Source organism: Leptodactylus fuscus, chromosome 1 (assembly GCF_031893055.1).
Source record: "Leptodactylus fuscus isolate aLepFus1 chromosome 1, aLepFus1.hap2, whole genome shotgun sequence".
In the NCBI taxonomy this organism is placed as follows: domain Eukaryota; kingdom Metazoa; phylum Chordata; class Amphibia; order Anura; family Leptodactylidae; genus Leptodactylus; species Leptodactylus fuscus.
Genome location: NC_134265.1, coordinates 37998816 through 38017551, shown reverse-complemented (window position 1 = coordinate 38017551; position 18736 = coordinate 37998816). Strand labels below are relative to the sequence as shown.

Sequence of the window (18736 nt, the reverse complement as noted above, 5' to 3'; positions counted from 1 at the left end):
GTGATGTCACAGTATAGGGATTATATACACGGTGATGTCACAGTACAGGGATTATAGATATGCAGTGGTGTCACAGTACAGGGATTATATACACGGTGATGTCACAGTACAGGGATTATATACACGGTGATGTCACAGTACAGGGATTATATACACTGTGATGTCACAGTACAGGGATTATAGATATGCAGTGGTGTCACAGTAGTGAAATAATGTGCTCAGTAATATTGCAGAACACAGAATATATACACAATGATGTCACAATAGTGAAGTAATTTGTTCAGTGATGTCACAGTACAGGGATGATGTCACAATGCGAGCATGCATTGCATACTCCTGTCAGAGTTGAAGTATAATGTATACAGTGACATCACAGCCGATGATAAATAATGATGGGATACCATTTAGTTTTTCACACCCTTCCCATCTTCTGTAGGCATCACTAACCTCCCATGGTGCCCCTTTAGTTGTCAGGTGCGTCCAGTCTTCTATATCATGTACCCAAGTTGTGCCCATGTAAACTAAATAGAACTACATAAATAAGCAGAGACAAAAAGTGTGACCCGGGTGTTTTTTTTTGTTTTATTTTTTAATCCAGAAATTTCTGAAATCCTTGGCAGTTTTTTTTTCCCATTACCCAATCGATTGGCAACATACAGATCCAAGATGGACCCCCCTCTTACCGACATTTATTAGAGATGCGCTCCTGTACAGTTCGGTTGGCACAGTGAATTCTTTATACTTCAAGTCACTTTGGTTGTACACAGGCTGGTGGGGTCACCACAGGAGCCCCCCTGCAGCCACTGAGCAAAATGTCCTGATGTTGATGCAGCATTTTCTACTTCTCAATAGAGTCCGATGCCCTTAGGAAGCAAATGGAGGCAAAACCCCTGTGAGCACCACAACCTTCTCAGTAACCGATGTCCTGAGCTGTGTAGGTACAACCGTCCTCGAGGCACTGAGTGAATTCGGAGTCTGTTATCTGCCCATATCCTGCAGCGCTACCTGTTCTGCTGGACGGTGAGGTTCCTGAACCAGTTACTGACCGCGCAGTCAACCCTTAAAACCAATGCAATCCCGAGGAGGAGGAAGAGGCTGCTGACTACAAAACCCAAGCCTTCAAACAAGAACCTGCGAGAAGCACACACAGTGTTACAATGGAGTCTGTACATCAGGGTTTACAATATGTAGGGGGTATTCATCATTTTAAGCCAGTAAATTGGGGCAACACGGTGGCAGCGCTGGAGTCCTGGGTTCGAATCCTGCCAGGAACAACATCTGCAAGGAGCTTGTATGTTCTCCCCGTGTTTGCGTGGGTTTCCTCCCATTCTACAAAGACATACTGATAGGGAAACAAAATCTACATTGTGATCCCTATATGGGACTCACAAGCTACATGAAAAAATAAATTAATTTAAGACAGTAAATTGGGTTGTAAATTTGACTGCAATCCCCTTTACACCTAAGGATAGGTCATCAATTATAAAGCCTGGAAAAGTCCTGGTGTATTTGTCAGATTCCGGCACACAGATGGCAGGGGAAGCTCTGAATTTATTAAGATGTGCAATAAATTCGACATATATTCGTATATATTCCATATGGCAGCCAGCAACCTTTTGTTTGCAGCTTTGGATGCAACTGGAGTAAAGTATCTTTTTTATATGTAATAATCATTGTTATACCTGCTGCGACTCGCTACGATGGAACTTTGATGAAAATGTGTTTATTTTGTATATTCTATCCCATTCAGTAGTACAGTATAGCAGTTTGTCAAAGAACAAGTGTTGTATAAATGACCGTTTTTACATATATATGGCTGATATTTATCAGTTGTGTATTTCACTTACTAGATGAAGATATATTCCACTCCACTAGCCCCTGCCTAGTCACGTCACACACGCCCACAGTAGTGCCTACCTGCATTCACCAGAACTACACCACCCCCTGCTGCATCCTCATGGTATTACATTTGAATCCTAAGGTCTTAAAGGGGTTGTCCCATGAAAAGCATCCTATCTATACTGCTATTTTTTTTTTTTAATTTAAGACTTTTCCTAAATACATTGCTTCATCAAAACTGCTTTGTTTGGCCGCTATCTTAATTTATTTACTTCATTGTTGACACTGCATTTCTACGATTACTGGGCTTATCTGATTATTTCCCAAGTGAGGTAGCTGCCTGCTCTCAGGGGGGGAGAGAGGGGCTGACAAGCGACGGAGCTTCTCAGATAGGGGAGGGGGGAGGTGAGAGCTCCTGGATTACTGTGCTGTCTATCTTCAGCTTTTCCACTTATCAGCCGGTTTAATTGAATTTGGCTGATAAGGGCTGAGATAGGGCTGAGTCCATTACCTCTGTATGTAATGCAAGCTGACTCAAATCCAGCTCTGCTACATCAGCTTCATACTATGGTAATGCATTTACAATCAATCCCTCATTACTGAATGCAAACATAACAGATAGCAGAGCAAGTGAAACCCCGCCCACCAATGTGCCGAGAAATCTAGGAAGTGAAGAGAGCAGGCTGCAGAACAAGAGTTATGGGAATACCCCTCTACAGTACTTGTAATAGATAAATGTCGTCTGAACCCTCTGATTTCAGCATATGGGATCCTACTGACTCTTCCCTGGCAAGAAGGATCAAGCAGTTGGATTTCACATGTCCGTTCCTTGTGTACTAGGGATATAATGCACCACCAGAAGTGTCTGGCAACAATTCTCTCCATCAACCACATTAGCCCAGTATGTGTAAGAATAAAAGAGGGGGTTAAGAGAGACAGCACTTGGCAAAATGTGTACGGCCGACCTTGCTGTAATACCACCATAGTGCATACAGCCCTGTATATCAGTCAGCATTCATACAGTACTTCTAAAGCAATGACTATGCTCGCACGGTTTCTGATTCTGTGAGCACATTGACTATCACAAGTTTAATCATTGGAATTCATTTTAGTATATTTAGGGCATACGTTATGGTAAAACCTGCTATAGAGTGATTCTGTAAATGTAAATATCATATAGGACTTACTTTGGTGCAAACACTTTCCAGACCATCAGGTGGCGTCGGAGTATCATGGCAGCACAGACGCAGGACAGCAGCTGGAAAAGCACATAAGACGCATTAGATGTAAGTGGGGACTCTAGAATACATAATAATATATAAACTCAATGACAGGTAGAAGCATCCTGGCTATAGAGCAGGGAAGGCAGAATACAGACTACAGTAACTGTATTCAGAGTATTCAGGGCAAAAGCATGAAACCAGAACTTGTCTTAAAGGGGATTTTTAAACTATAGACATTGATAACCTGCCCTGTGACCGTGCTGGGTTACTGCAGCTCATTTTTCAGTCAAGTTAGCGCTAACTGAGCTGCACTAACCCAGCACAGTGAATTGGAGGAGTCAACAGTGGTACCTCCTGGTGCTGCAATGTATGCTGGGGATGCCAGATGACGGATATTTTTGGAGTTTTTCTTAGGGCAGGTGTATTTCAAATCGGTGTGAACAGGAGATGACAGGACCACTTTAAAGGGATTCTACCTCTTTTTTTGTGGATAAGACATCGGAATAACCTTTAGAAAGGCTATTCGTCTCTTACCTTTAGATGTGACCTCCGCAGGAGCGGCCTCCCAAAAATGGCCGCCGGCCGTCATTCGCACTCGGCTCTACTGGTGTCTCACTGGCAGAGCCAACTGAGCAGTTGTCAGAGGTAGACGACAGAGAAGGGGAGGATCCAGCCGAAGATAGAGGCGTCGCTGGAGCGTGTTCTCGAGCTGCAGTGGGGACGCCCCTATCGTATTTCCAGCGCTGGGGCCTGCCCCCATTTCTGCCAGAGAATTAATTTGCATACTGGTAGAAAATGGTATTTCTAAGGAATGGCACGGCGGAGACCACGTCTAAAGGTAAGAGACTAATAGCCTTTCTAAAGGCTATTCTGACATGTGATCGCCAAAAAAAGAGGTTTTAATGGTAGGATCAGTCACAGCTCGAGGATTTGTACAGTGCACGTATTAAAGGGATATGTGCACTGTACAAATCCTCGAGCTGTGACTGATCCTATCGGCTGATGGGGGGAGGGTAGCTATATTGCAAATACAAATCCCTCTATGATGAATAATGGAATGATTTAAAATGTGTGCCCAAACTAAAAACAATATAAAGTAGGTACCTGTATTCCCTGGATGAACAGATACTTGGTCCCAAGCTGCAGCAGAGCTACAGAGAACCTGTCTGGGTCCTCCCTGAGCCTCATCTCCATCATAGGCATATCATCGTCTTCAGTCTCGCCGTCTCTGCTCTCCTTCTTTCCTTTCTTTCTCCGAGAAGTGGGGGACTCACATAGAAATGGCCAAAGCAGCAATAGACAGGATCCGGCTTCCTCAGGAGAGAAAAATGGAACTTAATTAAAAGAGAACAAATACCCCATACAGATCCATGACACCCAGACCCATCCCTCTAAACCTAAACAGAGAGGTTTCCATCTTGTATAATACATTGCAGACTGTTACCTGAGAACAGGATGTTGGCCGAGAAGGTGTTTGCTGCAACCAGAAGGGCTGGCATGATATTATTTGTGTGTCCATCCTGAAATCCTACAAAAGCTGAGTTCCAGTGGATCGCGGGGAAGACGGGTTGGTGACCGGTGGAGTAGAAGCCTTGGGTGGCGACGAGAGACCAGGCTAGAACTGCGTACCATGGAACGCTAAATAATTCTGCAGAAAAAAGATATATATTTCAATGACAGAAAAGGTAACAAGCCATGGCAGCTCTCTCTAAATCCAGTAGCGCTCCAGTTTTCACTATGTTCATCCAAACATGGAAAATGACAGGATCAATTGGGTTCCATGAGTGGGATCCCCTCCAATCCAAAGTTTCTTTCCATATTCAGTACGATTTTGGGCATTTGCCTGGAAATGCTCTCTGCATAAACATCAAACTTATCCATAGCCTACAATGGGCCAGATGTATGCCAGTAACAGTGTGATTCTTGTCAGTATGCTTCTATAAAAGTTGTTGTAAACTGGTCGCCATATTGCTTATCTCCCAAGAAACAAATCCATTAAATAATTATTGCTTAAAGGGAACCTGTCAGGGCGTTTTAGGACACTTAACTACCCACAGGTCCTTAGAAGTCTGGGGTTTAGTGTCCTAAATCGCCATGTTACACTTCCCTAGAGTGTGTTGAGTCTCATCTGGGGCTCCCAGATCCTACAAAGTTCTTCTATGAAGCCAGAGATGTACATCATATCTTCAATGTGCAAGTGCCAAAGGTTCAGAGCATGTGCACTGAAGCCAAGGTGTGCTCCTCTGGTTTCATTGAAGAAATGTGCCAGCAAGGGGAATACAAACCATAGATGAGCCTAAAGCTTTTTTTTTCTAATTTTAATGCAGATGCAGACTGCTGTAAACACGACGATTTGGGGCACTAAACTCCCCGTCCATAAGGACCTGTGGATGGTTCAGTATCCCAAATTGCCATGACAAGTTCCCTTTAACTGGAGACCAGGACAAGTCAGGGATTTACATTTACTGGTGAAGGTTCACTCTTTAAAGGGATCCTATCATTGGATACCCTTTTTTTCTGACTAACACGTAGGAATAGCTTTAAGTAAGGTTATTCTTCTCCTACCTTTAGATGTCTTCTCCGCGCCGCCATTCAGTAGAAATCTGGGTTTCTTCAGTATGCAAATGAGTTGTCTCACACTGGGGGCGGTCCTCAGTGTTCAAATAGCACTGGGGACGTCCCAAATGCTGCAAGAGAACCCTGTAGCAATGCCTCCATCTTCTTCTGGAACGTCCTCTCCCTGCATCTTCTTCCATCCTGGGTTTCAATATTCTAGGCATGCGCAGTTGGCTCTGCCATCAGGCATGGGCAGAGTCAACTGCGCATTCCTGCAGCCACAAGAAAATGGCCGCTTACACAGCTTACTCTGTAAGCGGCCATTTTCTTGTGGTTGCGGGAATGTGCAGACGGCTCTGCCCGAGGCCTAGAAGATTGAAACCCAGGACGTGAGAAAATACAGGGAGAAGCCGTTCCAGAAGAAGATGGAGGCGTCACTACAGATTTCTCTTGCAGCATTGGGGACGCCCCCAGTGCTGCCAGAGAACTCATTTGCATACCGAAGAAAACCCGGATTTCTACCGAACAGCAGCGTGGAGAAAGCATCTAAAGGTAAGGTTTAACTATCACTCTTCCCATCATATAAATCCTTCAGCCATATTTGAAGTCATACTCTTGCTATAACTCAGATTACTTACCGATGCCATCACTATAAAGGTTGGTGACTTGTCCGTGGATGTGCAGAATGACAAAGGCTTCTAGTAAGAGCAGGAGGAAGGCCGGGGTCAACCTCTCGCTGTGTAGCAATATCAGAACCAGAGTAAGAATAGAAAGAGTGACCAGCATGGCGGCAGAGTACACGCTACCCAGACCATAAGCTTCGACTGCTGTTCCCTTCTTTCCATCCTCTCCCTGACCTCCATGTTGAAGGCGGCTCTTCAGCGTACGCTGCATTTTCCTGTAGATCTGAGGGATTACATGCTGTAGTTCAGCGGCAGAGCCAGGCGCTCCACGATATGTAGTTACTGTATTGTCATCATCAGAGACCCGGCTCTTCATAAAGACAGTTATAGGGTTCCACAGGATCAGCAGAAGGCCCAGCCCAGCCATGGCATAGATAGCTCTAGGACAGGCCACCAGAGCAATGTGTGTGAGCTCCTTCAGCTTTGTAAGGCTATCTTCTGTACCTGAATTCATTGCCCAGTAGCAAGCGATCCCCAACACTATAAGCGGGAAGCCCCAGCGGACATAAAGCACCAGCGGAGAGGAGCTGTTGAGGTTTCCATAATGTTGCAGCCACTTTCTGATGAGGAACACGATGAACCCAAGACACAGAACGCAGCAAATATAGGAAAAGTTCTTCACCTCATGGTTCTGAACACTCGACAGAGGAGACAGGAATGAGGATGGCTGACAATCTGGAGTCTCTTCTCGGCAATTATGGAAGAGTTCACAAAGTCGAACGCACATCCCCAGTGCGGCCAGTAGCCACATAAGTCGGGAGCCATCCTTCCTGTACACCGGGGTCAGAGAAGGTTTTAAGGACTCATTTCCTAGAGGAGTAAATGTGGGAAGCATCAGCTTACCATCCCAATGTAGTTTCACCACTGTCGCTGTGAGCAGAGATGTGAGAAGGAAAGGCGCCACATTCCCTTCTGCGACGACATAACTGTCTGAAAACAGAGAGCAGCAGCGGAATAAAAGCACAACGCAGGGTCCTGACAGTAACAGATACAAGGGACGTGTCCGCCATTTCATCTGTGAACACTTCTTTTTCCTAAAGTTGAAGTAAAAACACATCTGGGAGACAAAAGTGGCTGCGGCACAAAGAGTTACCAGATCGAGTGTCAGCACTGACATCCATATCGCAAGGCCCAGCATGGCGGTGACGGATACAGAAATAAGAAGCGGATAGCCCAGCAAATGCTTGTATGGCAAAGTCAGGGCTGAACCGGTCTCAGCCATTATGTAAGAAAGGAAACAGGAGGTGAGTAGTATGATGCATCCCATGATCATGTGTAATGGATGGAAGCGCGCCCAGGACTCCATGCACACACCCCTGGCTTGGTTCAGGTAGCTTTGGAGCCTATGTATAATCTTCTGCAAATGGTCTTCCAGAACTTCTGTTGACTGCTGCTCCTTCTGTGACATAAGCTGTTCATATTCTGCGGTCACTGAAGAGAAGAGATCTGCTAGATCCCTCAGCTTCTCAGTGGGCAGATCCCCAGCAGCCCGAGAATAGGAGTCCAAATAGCGAGCCACCTGATAGAGAGAGCAAAGGGTAAGTAACTTACATGCAACATATACTGAGAGAGACAAATATGTCTGCAGGATATTATAGGTTACCAGGCTGCATGTCAGTATTACACTATAGGGGGGAGAAAGTGGAGAAAAAAAAAAAGTCCTCCTTTTTCCTGCACTAGTTCAGCTTAAAGGGATCCTATCATTAAAACACAATTTTTTGTGACTAACACGTAGGAATAGCCGCAGTAAGTAAGCGGCCATTTTCTTGTGGCCTATGGGCAAGCGCAGTCGGCTCTGCCTGAGGCCTAGAAGTTTTACTAGGAAGAAGACGCGTGAAGAGGCTGTTCCTGAAGAAGATGGAGGCGTCGCTGGAGAGTTCTCTCGCAGCATTGGGGGCGCCCCCAGTCCTGTTTGAGTGCTGGGGCCCGCCTCCAGTGCTGCAAGAGAGCTCATTTGCATACAGAAGAAAACCGGGATTTCTACCGAATGGTGACCCGGAGAAGACATCTAAAGGTAGGAGAAGAATAGCCTTTCTTAAGGCTATTCCTACGTGTTAGTCACCAAAAATTGTGTTTTAATGATAGGATCCCTTTAAAAACATCAGACACCCAATGGATCCCATTATAGTCAATGGGTCTGCCAGGCACTGTGTGACACGGTGTGGTTTGGGTGCAGTCATGTTGTTTGTTTTGCTTCCTAGGTTCCCTCTTTTTAGGCTTCAATGCTAGTTACAACATGTAGGTAATACTGTACAAGCAGTAGTACTTGACCAGAGAGATGGTACCTGCTGGGCATTCAGATGGTAAGCGCTGGTCTTCGAAAGCAGAGCAGATAATTTGTCTTCAGAGAATCCGAAGAGGTCATCAATAACAGCTCCCAGGTTACTGTATGGGATGGGGATACCTAGGAGCAGAGACAGGCTGGGGACCAAATTTACTTGGGGAATGGCCGCAGGTTCCTTAAAGGAAAAAAAAAAAAAAAAAGAGAGAGAGAGAGAACATGTCAGAAAATGTTTATGAAGCAAACAGTCCTCGATACCTATATCCTTATCCTACCCCATCACCTGTCCATATAACATCATCATTAGGTCGCAACCTAACTGCCCAGCACGCTCTTTCCATATGTGGATTTATATAGGATTTTGCAGAAAGTGTCTTTGGAGCTACAACAAGCAATATTAACCCTTCCTAAGTTCACGTTATTGAAAGTAATACCATCTGCAGCTGGTCAGCAAACAGAGGGGCCTTGCTGTACAAGAAGAGGGCCGCAGTCACTTCCTTCTCACTGTCTCCTCCATGGTCTCCGGTGTCAGTCATCCCATGGTCGCCGGCCACCACCAGCAGAGTCTTGTCATCCAGATGTTCTATGAGGTTGCTATGGAAGAAGATATCATGTTTGTTACCTGGGCTTAGATGTATTTACAAGAAGGACATCTGCAAAGTTTGTCATCTGTAACTACATTTTTTTCCAAGTCGCAGATTTGAGGATGGTGAATGTCTTCAAAACATCAGCAATACCAAGCCGAAAAATAAGTAAATCCCCTCACCTGATGACTTGGTTCATCTGCATCAGCTTCTTGGCAGTCTCCGGGTGGTCCGGACCATGTTTGTGCCCACAATGATCGACACCAAGAAAATGGGCAATGACTATATCCCAGTCCGCTCCATCCACTGTTAAGACAAATCAGAAGTCTGGTTTAGAAGAATCAATTCACCAACTCTCTAAGAGATTTCTGAATTGGGGGGGGGGTTCCTCAATTTGGAACTTTCATAGATTAAAAAATGTGGAGAACAACTACAAAGAAGGGCTTTGAAGGATACCGGGTATTGAATATATAGTCAAATGATTTCAAAGCTGCATTGCAATACCTATTTGTTCCTATGGTGGCGCTGCAGGAGAATCAACGGTTTTGGGTTTCTGCTATAACTTTTTTTTTATTGTTCCATCAACGTACAAGTGTTAGAATTTTTTTTTTTGTGGTGTTTAATAGCAGTATTTGGGGATAGAAACATCATGTTTGCTGGGATTCCAATGACTAGTGGAGGGGCGCCCTCCCTTCAAAACCATTTTAATGCTGTAGTCACTTTTGACAAATGCCAATCCCAGATCTTGCAGGAGTCCCCAAAGTTTTCTGATACAACCGACTCAATTATTTTAATTCTTCGTCCCTGTAGTACAAGGGGAGAGAAGGTGAACTTGATATAGACTCGGGCTATCAGCCTGGACAGTAAAAAAGACAATTGGGCTGTAAATACCTAGACAGCTCTTCTGATAAGTCTCTATTGTGTGCTGAAGAAACAATAGACACTGCTAAAGGGTTTAGGCTTTAGCACCTGGGGGATTCTCCCAGAGACGGATGGAGCCAAGAACTTACATGACCTGTTCTTCAAGAAAGGTGTATTCTCACCGAATGTATTCTTGTAATACAAGGACTGAAATTGTTCCCTAGCTGGTCCGGTAAATGGCAGACAGACCTTCCTGGTTCACACAACAGTCGGGAATCCCTGTTTTCTTTTTAAGTCTATGAGGGAGTGACATTCAGGCTCTTATAGACAGGGCCGCAACTTAAAGGGGTTATCCAGCTTCCAAAAATTATCCGCTGATACATCCACAGCAATGCCACATACTGCTCCCTTGTGCACCCTTTGCTTGGCGTTATTTTACTTGCTGCTCCTTGTATCAATATTATTTACATGCAGTGACATCTGTAGACAAACTACATTTCCCATGATTTATCTGTCTGCTCTCACTCTGTGTGTGTACCCCACCCATCTCCATTCTCCCCTCCAATGAGATCACAGATATGAAATCAATCCAACATCCGAGGTTAAAGCTGATGTGATGGTTCGTTTGCTGCTCCCTGCAAAAGGGAAAGGGGATGGGGGGTAGAGAGCAAGCAAACAATATGTTATAGCAGCACGGGACCTCAGATGTGGGAAATGTAGTTTGTCCACAGATTCACTGCATGGAAATAACAGCGATACAAGGAGCAACAAGTAAAATAAAGCCAAGCAAAGGGTGCACAAGGGACCAGTGAGTGTTTAGCATTAATGTGGATGCATTTACAGATTTCAGTAAGCTCGATGACCCCTTTAAGTCTCATGTGCACTGGTGCAGAAGACCAGGAATGGCTTCCCCCATGTGCAGCTTCTCCTCACAATCAGCCACATCCCAACCACTAATTTCTCCTTTCTTACAGTTGAAGGCTGTGTATCATAAATCTTCTCACTTTAGCTTACTAGAGGGCAGGGGTCCTAAATGTACAATGCACAGACTGCCCGTCGTCAAAGGAAGTCAGCAAGGAGATTAAAGAAGTTTAGCCAGCCCGTGTGTGTTGAGGGTGACCTGTGTACCCCCCTGGGTACTGGGCCCAGTCACAACTGATACAGCTGTAACCCCTATATACTGTCTACCAATAAGTATTTGGACACCCATGCAAATGAAGATATCTGCGGTCGTGATGTATGTCACGCCTTCCGCTATTAAATAGGAAACAGCATTGGCATTAGTCGAATGCAAGATGCCACGAAGTACAGAGTTGTCCGATTTTGAGATAATTGGGGGATACCATAGAAATGGTCGATCCTTAAGGGACATAGCAAGCGAACTGAATTACCCCAAATCGACAGTGGCCTATGTGATTACAAAGTGGAAGGTGAACGGTGATTGTACAGGCAGACCCCCGAAACTGGGAGTCAGAGACCGACGAGTGCTGGCCAGAGAAACCGCACCCAACCGATGGCTCACATACACCAGGAGTGTCACCAGGCATCCGGGAGTATTGTGTTGCTCAATACCATCCATAAGGAAGCGTCTGCTGGGTTCTACTAAGTATTGGATAGGAAGAAATGTTGTTTTCTATTCTACCACAGGGTCCACATACTTATTGGTAGACAGTGTAGTGATGCCAGAGCTCAAAAACTCTCACAGAAATAGTGGTTAACATGTAAATGGGGAGGTTGTTGGTTGAGCAATTACAATTCTGCTCTTAGTATATGAAACAACTTCTGATACTTCTAGTGCCTTACCAACACTGGAATAGGAACTGATGGGAAAGGGATTTTGTAAAATTGGACAGGTCTTAAAATGAGACATTGTGGCACTAAAATATTCGTGTCAGGTCACTCACCGGTGGGGTACAGATGCTGTAAGATCCCATCGTCCACAGTATGGAGGTCCTTTACATTGAAGGATGGGAAGAAGTAAGACTTGTAAAACTTTTTGGGGAACAGTCCGTCCCAGGTGTCATCTCCCATGAACACCACTCTCCTCCCTGTAATACAGAGCAGTACAAGATTCATTCACATTATGTCAGTGAGACAATTGCTAAGTTCCCAGTATAACTATTGCTCCGCAGGTCTGAGGAAGATGAGCTGTGACAGTCTCATACAGAAATGACTTTATCAGGATAGGTCATGAAGATCAGAGGGGGTCAGAAAGTCTATAAGCTAAGCAAGCAGAATTCTGAATGAAAATACTCTACCATGACAATACATACCATTTTGTACCATCTGATGGATCAAGTTGTCCTCCTGAATAGCATAACTGGCAAAGTTGCTGCCCACATCCACAAACGTTGGCAGGGAACCTGTAGTAAAGCCTTTAATCCTCTGCATGGTGGTGGTCGGAGGGTCGGCTCGGAACGGGTACAGCCGGGCATGTTGTGGCTGTGAAGTGGTGAGCTGGTGGATAACGCCTAGTTTGTTCTCGTAAGGTTTCGGGTTGTTGTTTGCCGGGTCGTATTTGGCAAAGTCATATTTGAGAGCATCGATAATGACTATAACAGCTTTCTCAAACCTCTGTGGGAACCAGCAGGGGGCAGTCTGGAGGTGAGGAGCAGCAGATGGAGGCTCAGAGCACTGACTCTGGTTATTAAGCTCAATTCTCATGAGAAGGAAACCGCTCATAAAAAGCCAAATACCGGAATAGAAGGAGGCCGAGAGCCAGGCCAGGAACAGAAGCAACGGCGCCCTCTTCATCCTGCAAGATCTGAACAAGAAACACAGAGATCAATAAAGAACATTTCCTACTAATATGTTCTCTCCACAGACTGCAGATACTGGGTGACGGCCATTATTACAGCCATATATAATATTATATAATGTAACATCACTCACTTATACTTTGTCTGCTACTGGGTATCCTGAGTACATGTCAAACGTACAGCATGGATGGCACATGGCTGATACGCCTGTATCGAGATGGCTCCACAGACTCATTGATTTGCAGTATTGTAAGCAGCCATTTTCTTGTGGCCAGCAGGCATGTGCAGTCGGCTTTGCACAAGGCCCGAGGCCTAGAAGTTTGAAGCCACCGCCGGAAGATGACGCAGGGAGAGGCCGTTCCAGAAAATGGAGATTTCTCTTGCAGCATTGGGGACGCCCCCAGTGCTGCGAGAAAACTCATTTGCATACCGACGAAAACCGGAATCTCTACCAAACGGCGGCACGGAGAAGCCATCTAAAGGTAGGGGAAGAATAGCCTTTCTTAAGACTATTCCTACGTGGTACCCAGAAAAAAATGCAATTTAATGATAGAATCCCTTTAACATCTATGAATTGGAAAAGTGATAACTACTTGTGGAGGGGTCTGACTGCTGACAAACCTACTGATAGCTAGAATGTGGTCCCCTGTCCTCTGCTGCCCCCATAAGAAAACTGCAGCCAGGAGAACTGAATGGCACTCCATTCATCTCTATGGATCTGCCAGACATAGCCGTGCAGTCTACTCAGCTTCTCTTTGGCAAACCCATAGAGATGAATGGAACAGTAGAGCAGACACAACACCGCCCCACTCAAATCCTCCTGACTGTGGTCTGGTCTTGCTGTTGGTGGGATCAGGGGAAGCAGGATTGATAAAGATCCTTGTGGTCAGACCAACATGTTGTCACCTATACAGAAGAGAAGATCACATATACAGCATTCTTGCTTTTATAGACAGGTGGATTTTTTTGTTTGTCTACGAAGGGTTTATTCACATAGTGCAGTACAAATGAAACGTGACCGCGATGTGTGCAAAAAACCTGGTAAACTGGTGTAATATGAGTATCTGCTGGTATTACACGATGATGGCATTACTACTTAGCATTGTTCATACCCATTGCCCATAACTGGTGATGTATCTCCTGGCATAGGTATAGGTCACATACCAGCTACAAGCTAAGGTCGTCCTATTTGTACACCTGCTGCTTATATGATAAGACCCCTCCCCACCCCCTACAGTCAGAACAGTAGAAGGTCACACATCTTATCCTTCTCCTCTAATCTCCTTAGTACACTGCACATACAGAGGGAAGGGTCACACAGTGAGAAGAGAACCCATCAGTGTGGACTAAAATGGGTTAAACAGTCATTTCTTATTCAGGATGTCATCTAATCTGTATCAGATTTACCCCAAATTTAAACCACATTGCTTTATAATCTATTAATGGGATGATGGGGGTCTAAGTACTAGGACGTGGCCCATTTCCTATGAGAGCAGGCCTTGTATATAGAACAGATCCTTATCAATATGAATGGGGGTTATAGTAAGACTGAAAGCACTGACCGGTCTCTGTACGCCTCTGTTCACTCAAGTCGTGTTTACACTTATAAAGGTATATACAGGTTTGTAAAACTCCCGTTGACGGTTCTATTGTGATTTCTGTCATTTCGACGGGGAAGATAATAAAGCAAATGCAGTCCTTACATTGGCCAGATTTCCTGGTCCGCACCTAGTTAGGAGATGACACGTCTTGCATCATAGTGATCAATGATCCTAGGAGTCCAATACTGTATATAGTAAAGACAAGGAAGCCACAAGGCGGCAGGGTCTCATAGCCTCACCATAGACACTGTTGTAAGGAGTCCTGGCTCCCAATTTGGTTCGGACCAGTTTTCCATTCTGGAGTGTCCCATGTGCAAATAGTACTATGAGCATCAGAATCAGCCCAATCGTGTGCAGTGTCCAGACCTCTCCTCTCTGCTCTCGTGGTCTTCCAATTGGATACTAGAGCCATCACTTAAGCCCTACAACAGGGCCGAGGTGGATTTTTTAGGGACTCATTCAAGGTCACCACCTGACCCTGGGTATTAACACATGACTATAATCCCAGGTACGGTTACACTGCTCACCACGTCTTCTCGATATGATGTTGTTAGGAGGTCTAAGGGGTCAAAACTGTTGAAAGGTTTCCTTTAAGGGGCCGTTCATAGCCTGTTTTCATCATCAGTTTAACTGATCAGTTTTTGCGGATACAAAAATTAATGTATCCCCATGTTTGCATGGATTTCCATCCCATAGTCCAAAAAGACATACTGATAGGGAAAAATGTACATTGTGAGCTCTATGTGGGGCTCACAATCTACATTAAAGAATAAATAAATAAAACAAACAAAAAAAAAACTAATGTATGATAGAATCTTCTTTATTTCAGTCTGTTTTTTTCTTTCCATGCTTACAAAGCAATCTTCGCCGAACAGAGCATACTGCGCAGGCGTCCGACAGTACGCTGAAGAAGCAAGGGGAGGACACTGAAGACCAGAGAGGCGGCGCTGCGGTCGGTTTTCGAGCTGCAATGGGGACGCCCCCATCGCTGCTCCTGCGATGGGGACGCCCCCATCGCTGCGAGAGAACTAATTAGCATACCGGTACAAACCGGTATTTTGAACGAACGGCGCGGCGGAGAGCACTTCCACAGGTAAGAGACGAATAGCCTTTTTAAAGGCTATTCCGACGTGGTAACTAGAAAAAAATGTGTTTTAGTGGTAGAATCCCTTCTAAGAAAAAAAAAAAAGGACACATTATCATCAGTTAGGGTTTGTTATGATAGGCACTTTTTTTTTTTTTTTTTTTTTTTATGGACGCCATCATAACGGACTTTCAACAGTAGTGCGAACCTACTCTTAAACAGATGATCAAAACGAGATGGGAATGAGGGTTGAGGCAACACATTGAAGATACGCAGTATTTTTGGCCATTGAAACAAAGTGGAAAACAGTGAGGAGTTCTACAGTCCCAGCAATGTGAATGAGATGTTATTTAATCTCATCACCCACATTGTGGAAAAAGCCCAGCAGAAAACACAGTGTGGCTAGAAAACTGCAGTACAAGGCATGATACATTTTGTATTTATTTATTTTTTTGCATCAGCAATTTGCACAAGAAAGTGACTTTTTACGGTTTCGTTCCACCCTCACCCCCGATCTTCTTCAGATTCATCCTATATGACAGTTCACAGTTTTGGAAATCACAGCATGTCTACACTGCGGTTTTTACTGAAAAAGGGGTCATGGGATTCGCTAGAATCCCATCCACTTTGGCCCTGACTGTACAACTCCGCGATTTTTCTGCGGCGATTATGTTCCGTGGGACCATAGCCTTTAAACCTATTCAGAAAGCGCCTGCGTTTCCACTGGTAATACTGACACGCTACTTAAACGTCGCTTATTTTTGCAAAAAAAAACCGCGTGGTTTTCGCCTCCCATTCACTTCTATTGCTTTCTTCAGGTGGAAAACGCCTGAAGAAAGGTCATGTCGCATCTTTTTCTCTGCTAGCAGAAAAAAAAAAAAGTTAGCAGTCTACATAGACTATGGAGGAGGATTATGACGTGGATTCCGCTGTCAAAATCCTCCTCCATGTCCCTGTGTGAACTAGACCCAACACATGCGTTTTTGGGATTGTGTTTTCTGCTCTATGCAGGCTTAGCTATTGTAAAGAGAACATAAGAAAGGTGTCACAGAGTTACATCTAATTACTAAGTGACCATAATTAGTTAAATAAATCTTAGTAACCAGCATAATGACCCCGTTAGGCTCCGTTGACAATATGGTCACCCTTCACGTCACAAAAAAGATAATGGTCATGATCAGTTACAATCTAATGTGAGAAAACTAACTCCAGTGTGAACATGGTCTTATCCAGCACATTATATAAGCAGTCACCAAGCAGCGGATAGTCAGTCTCAATGTTATACTATATCCAAAGTGTCTAGTAGAAAGCTATCATATACTGACATAGCAGAGGATATAATGATTAGATCTATATACTGTATAACCCCTGTGTGTGTATATATATATATATATATATATATATATATATATATATATACACACACACCTCTAGTCTCTGTCCTTCTAACCTGTATACAGATCTGCAGGGTTAAAGATGCCAAGTGCAGAAACCCATACAAACTATTCCTAAGTAATTCCCATTCCTCCCCCAGGTGTTACCTTGGATCTGCAGCAGCTTGTTGTCCTCACATTGATTCTGAGGTCAGGAGGACCCGGAAGAGCAGAACAACGTCACCAGGGCAACGCTACCATAGAGAGGAGACTACAGCTACGGCAGGTAGGAAATCATAGAGAGGAGCGACGACTTATAGATAAGGTTCGATAAGACCGAGCGCAGCCTGGCGACATCTAGTGGCTGGAGGATGTATTGCATGTGAAATGATATATGGGCAAAGGATAGGTAAATGAAACTGGGAGAAGCTTCCATGTGGAGGAACACAGAAGAGCATGCTGGGAGTTGTAGTTCTATAGCACCTGCTGTGATTCTCCTCACTAGTCATCTTGGCTGCAGAAAGAAGTGACTTTACACTGGGAGAAAATTATATATATATATATATATATATATATATATATATATGATTTTTTTTTTTACTTTTCTCTCTGCATGTTTTGTGCAGAAACCACTCGGACCTCATTATAGTCTATGGGGTCCCTGTGGTTTCTTTGAAAACTGCTTTTAATGCGTAATGGTTTCCGTTCGGACTCCGCGAATGCAGATGTAAACCAGGCCTTTGTGTGAAGCGACCATTTCTTTGTAATGTATCTTTTGTTTGTCTGTACACGAACCCTACACATTGTACAGCACTGCGGAATATGCTGACGCTATATAAATAAAATGTATTATTATAAGGCTAGGGTTCAATGGTGATTTTACCCACAATTCCCATCATGCAACCAAAGAATATCAGGTTGCATTTGAACTTCTTGCAGCTAGAAGTCTAGTCGCAGCACCCTCTGCGTCTCTGACATTACGAAAGGAGCCACAGGGCCACCCGGCGATCGTTGGTCACACAACAGGATTGTAAGATATTTGGGAATGGCCTTGTTTTTATATATGCAATAACGTGAACTGTGGCTGTACAGCAGTGATCGCCAACCTGTGGCTCCAGCTGTTGCAAACTACAACTCCCAGAATGCCTTACACCACAGCAGATTGGAGAACATTGCTTTGGACTTGGGCATTAGCTGGCTGATCAACAGTTTAAAAAAATAAAATAACACACAAGCAAAACATTGTTGTGTTGGAAATTTTCAAACTGCTCCACTGATAGGGTGGTTTAGTTAATGCTAATAGTGAGATCATTAGTACTAAAAATCCCATTATGGATTGAGTGGTCGCTTGCAGCTGTCCAAAATCTACTGTGTATGCCCACCTTTAGGAGTAAGGCTAAGGCTCCGTTCCCACAGAGTAACGCGCCGCTAATTCTGACAAGTAAACACGTGTCAGAGTGAGCGCTGTAAAACAGAATCCCATTGACTTCAGTAGGTTCCGTCTTACACGCGTATCACATCGAAAGCAATAGGTAAAAAAGCCTCCCATTGAGTTCAATGAGTAGCGCGCGTACGAAGGAACCTAATGGGATTCTGTTTTACAGTGCTGACTCTGACACGTGTTTACGTGTCAGAATGAGCGGCGCGTTACTCCGTGGGAACGGAGCCTAAAGCCTGGCATAGCAAGATGCAGCAAAAAATAAAATCTGGGAAAAACGCAATGTTTTCAAAGTGTTAGGCCCCAGCCTTACACTCCAGACAAATCTGCGTTATCCTAAGGCCACATTCAGATGCTCAGTATTTTGCAACAGAAACACAGAAGTGATAGTTTCCATTATACTTTTTCTTTGTGCAAGTTGCACTTCTGGTTTTAGCTTACAATTCCTGACTGT

General features: G+C 44.4%; 1 protein-coding gene across 1 annotated transcript; it reads right to left on the bottom strand.

Annotated features, from left to right (window-relative positions):
- Nucleotides 1–571: 571 nt before the first annotated feature.
- PIGO (phosphatidylinositol glycan anchor biosynthesis class O) lies at nucleotides 572–17060 on the bottom strand. The gene is made up of 11 exons (XM_075269725.1): nucleotides 17013–17060; nucleotides 12301–12791; nucleotides 11932–12075; nucleotides 9349–9472; nucleotides 9017–9176; nucleotides 8587–8760; nucleotides 6257–7820; nucleotides 4507–4710; nucleotides 4167–4372; nucleotides 3027–3097; nucleotides 572–1131 (listed from the first exon to the last, which is right to left on the bottom strand). The coding sequence occupies exons 2-11, from the start codon at nucleotides 12779–12781 to the stop codon at nucleotides 1002–1004; spliced, it is 3258 nt and encodes a 1085-aa protein (XP_075125826.1). The 5' UTR covers nucleotides 12782–12791; nucleotides 17013–17060; the 3' UTR covers nucleotides 572–1001.
- Between the last annotated feature and the right edge of the window lie 1676 nt (nucleotides 17061–18736).

What these genes read in the sequence shown, in the direction of transcription:
- PIGO (XM_075269725.1), bottom strand. Translation starts at nt 12,781, where the DNA reads ATGAAGAGGGCGCCGTTGCTTCTGTTCCTGGCCTGGCTCTCGGCCTCC. An exon ending in ACAGCATCTGTACCCCACCG is followed by an intron (nt 9,473 to 11,931) that starts GTGAGTGACCTG and finishes TTGTCTTAACAG; the next exon opens with TGGATGGAGCGGACTGGGAT. An exon ending in CAGATGAACCAAGTCATCAG is followed by an intron (nt 9,177 to 9,348) that starts GTGAGGGGATTT and finishes CTTCTTCCATAG; the next exon opens with CAACCTCATAGAACATCTGG.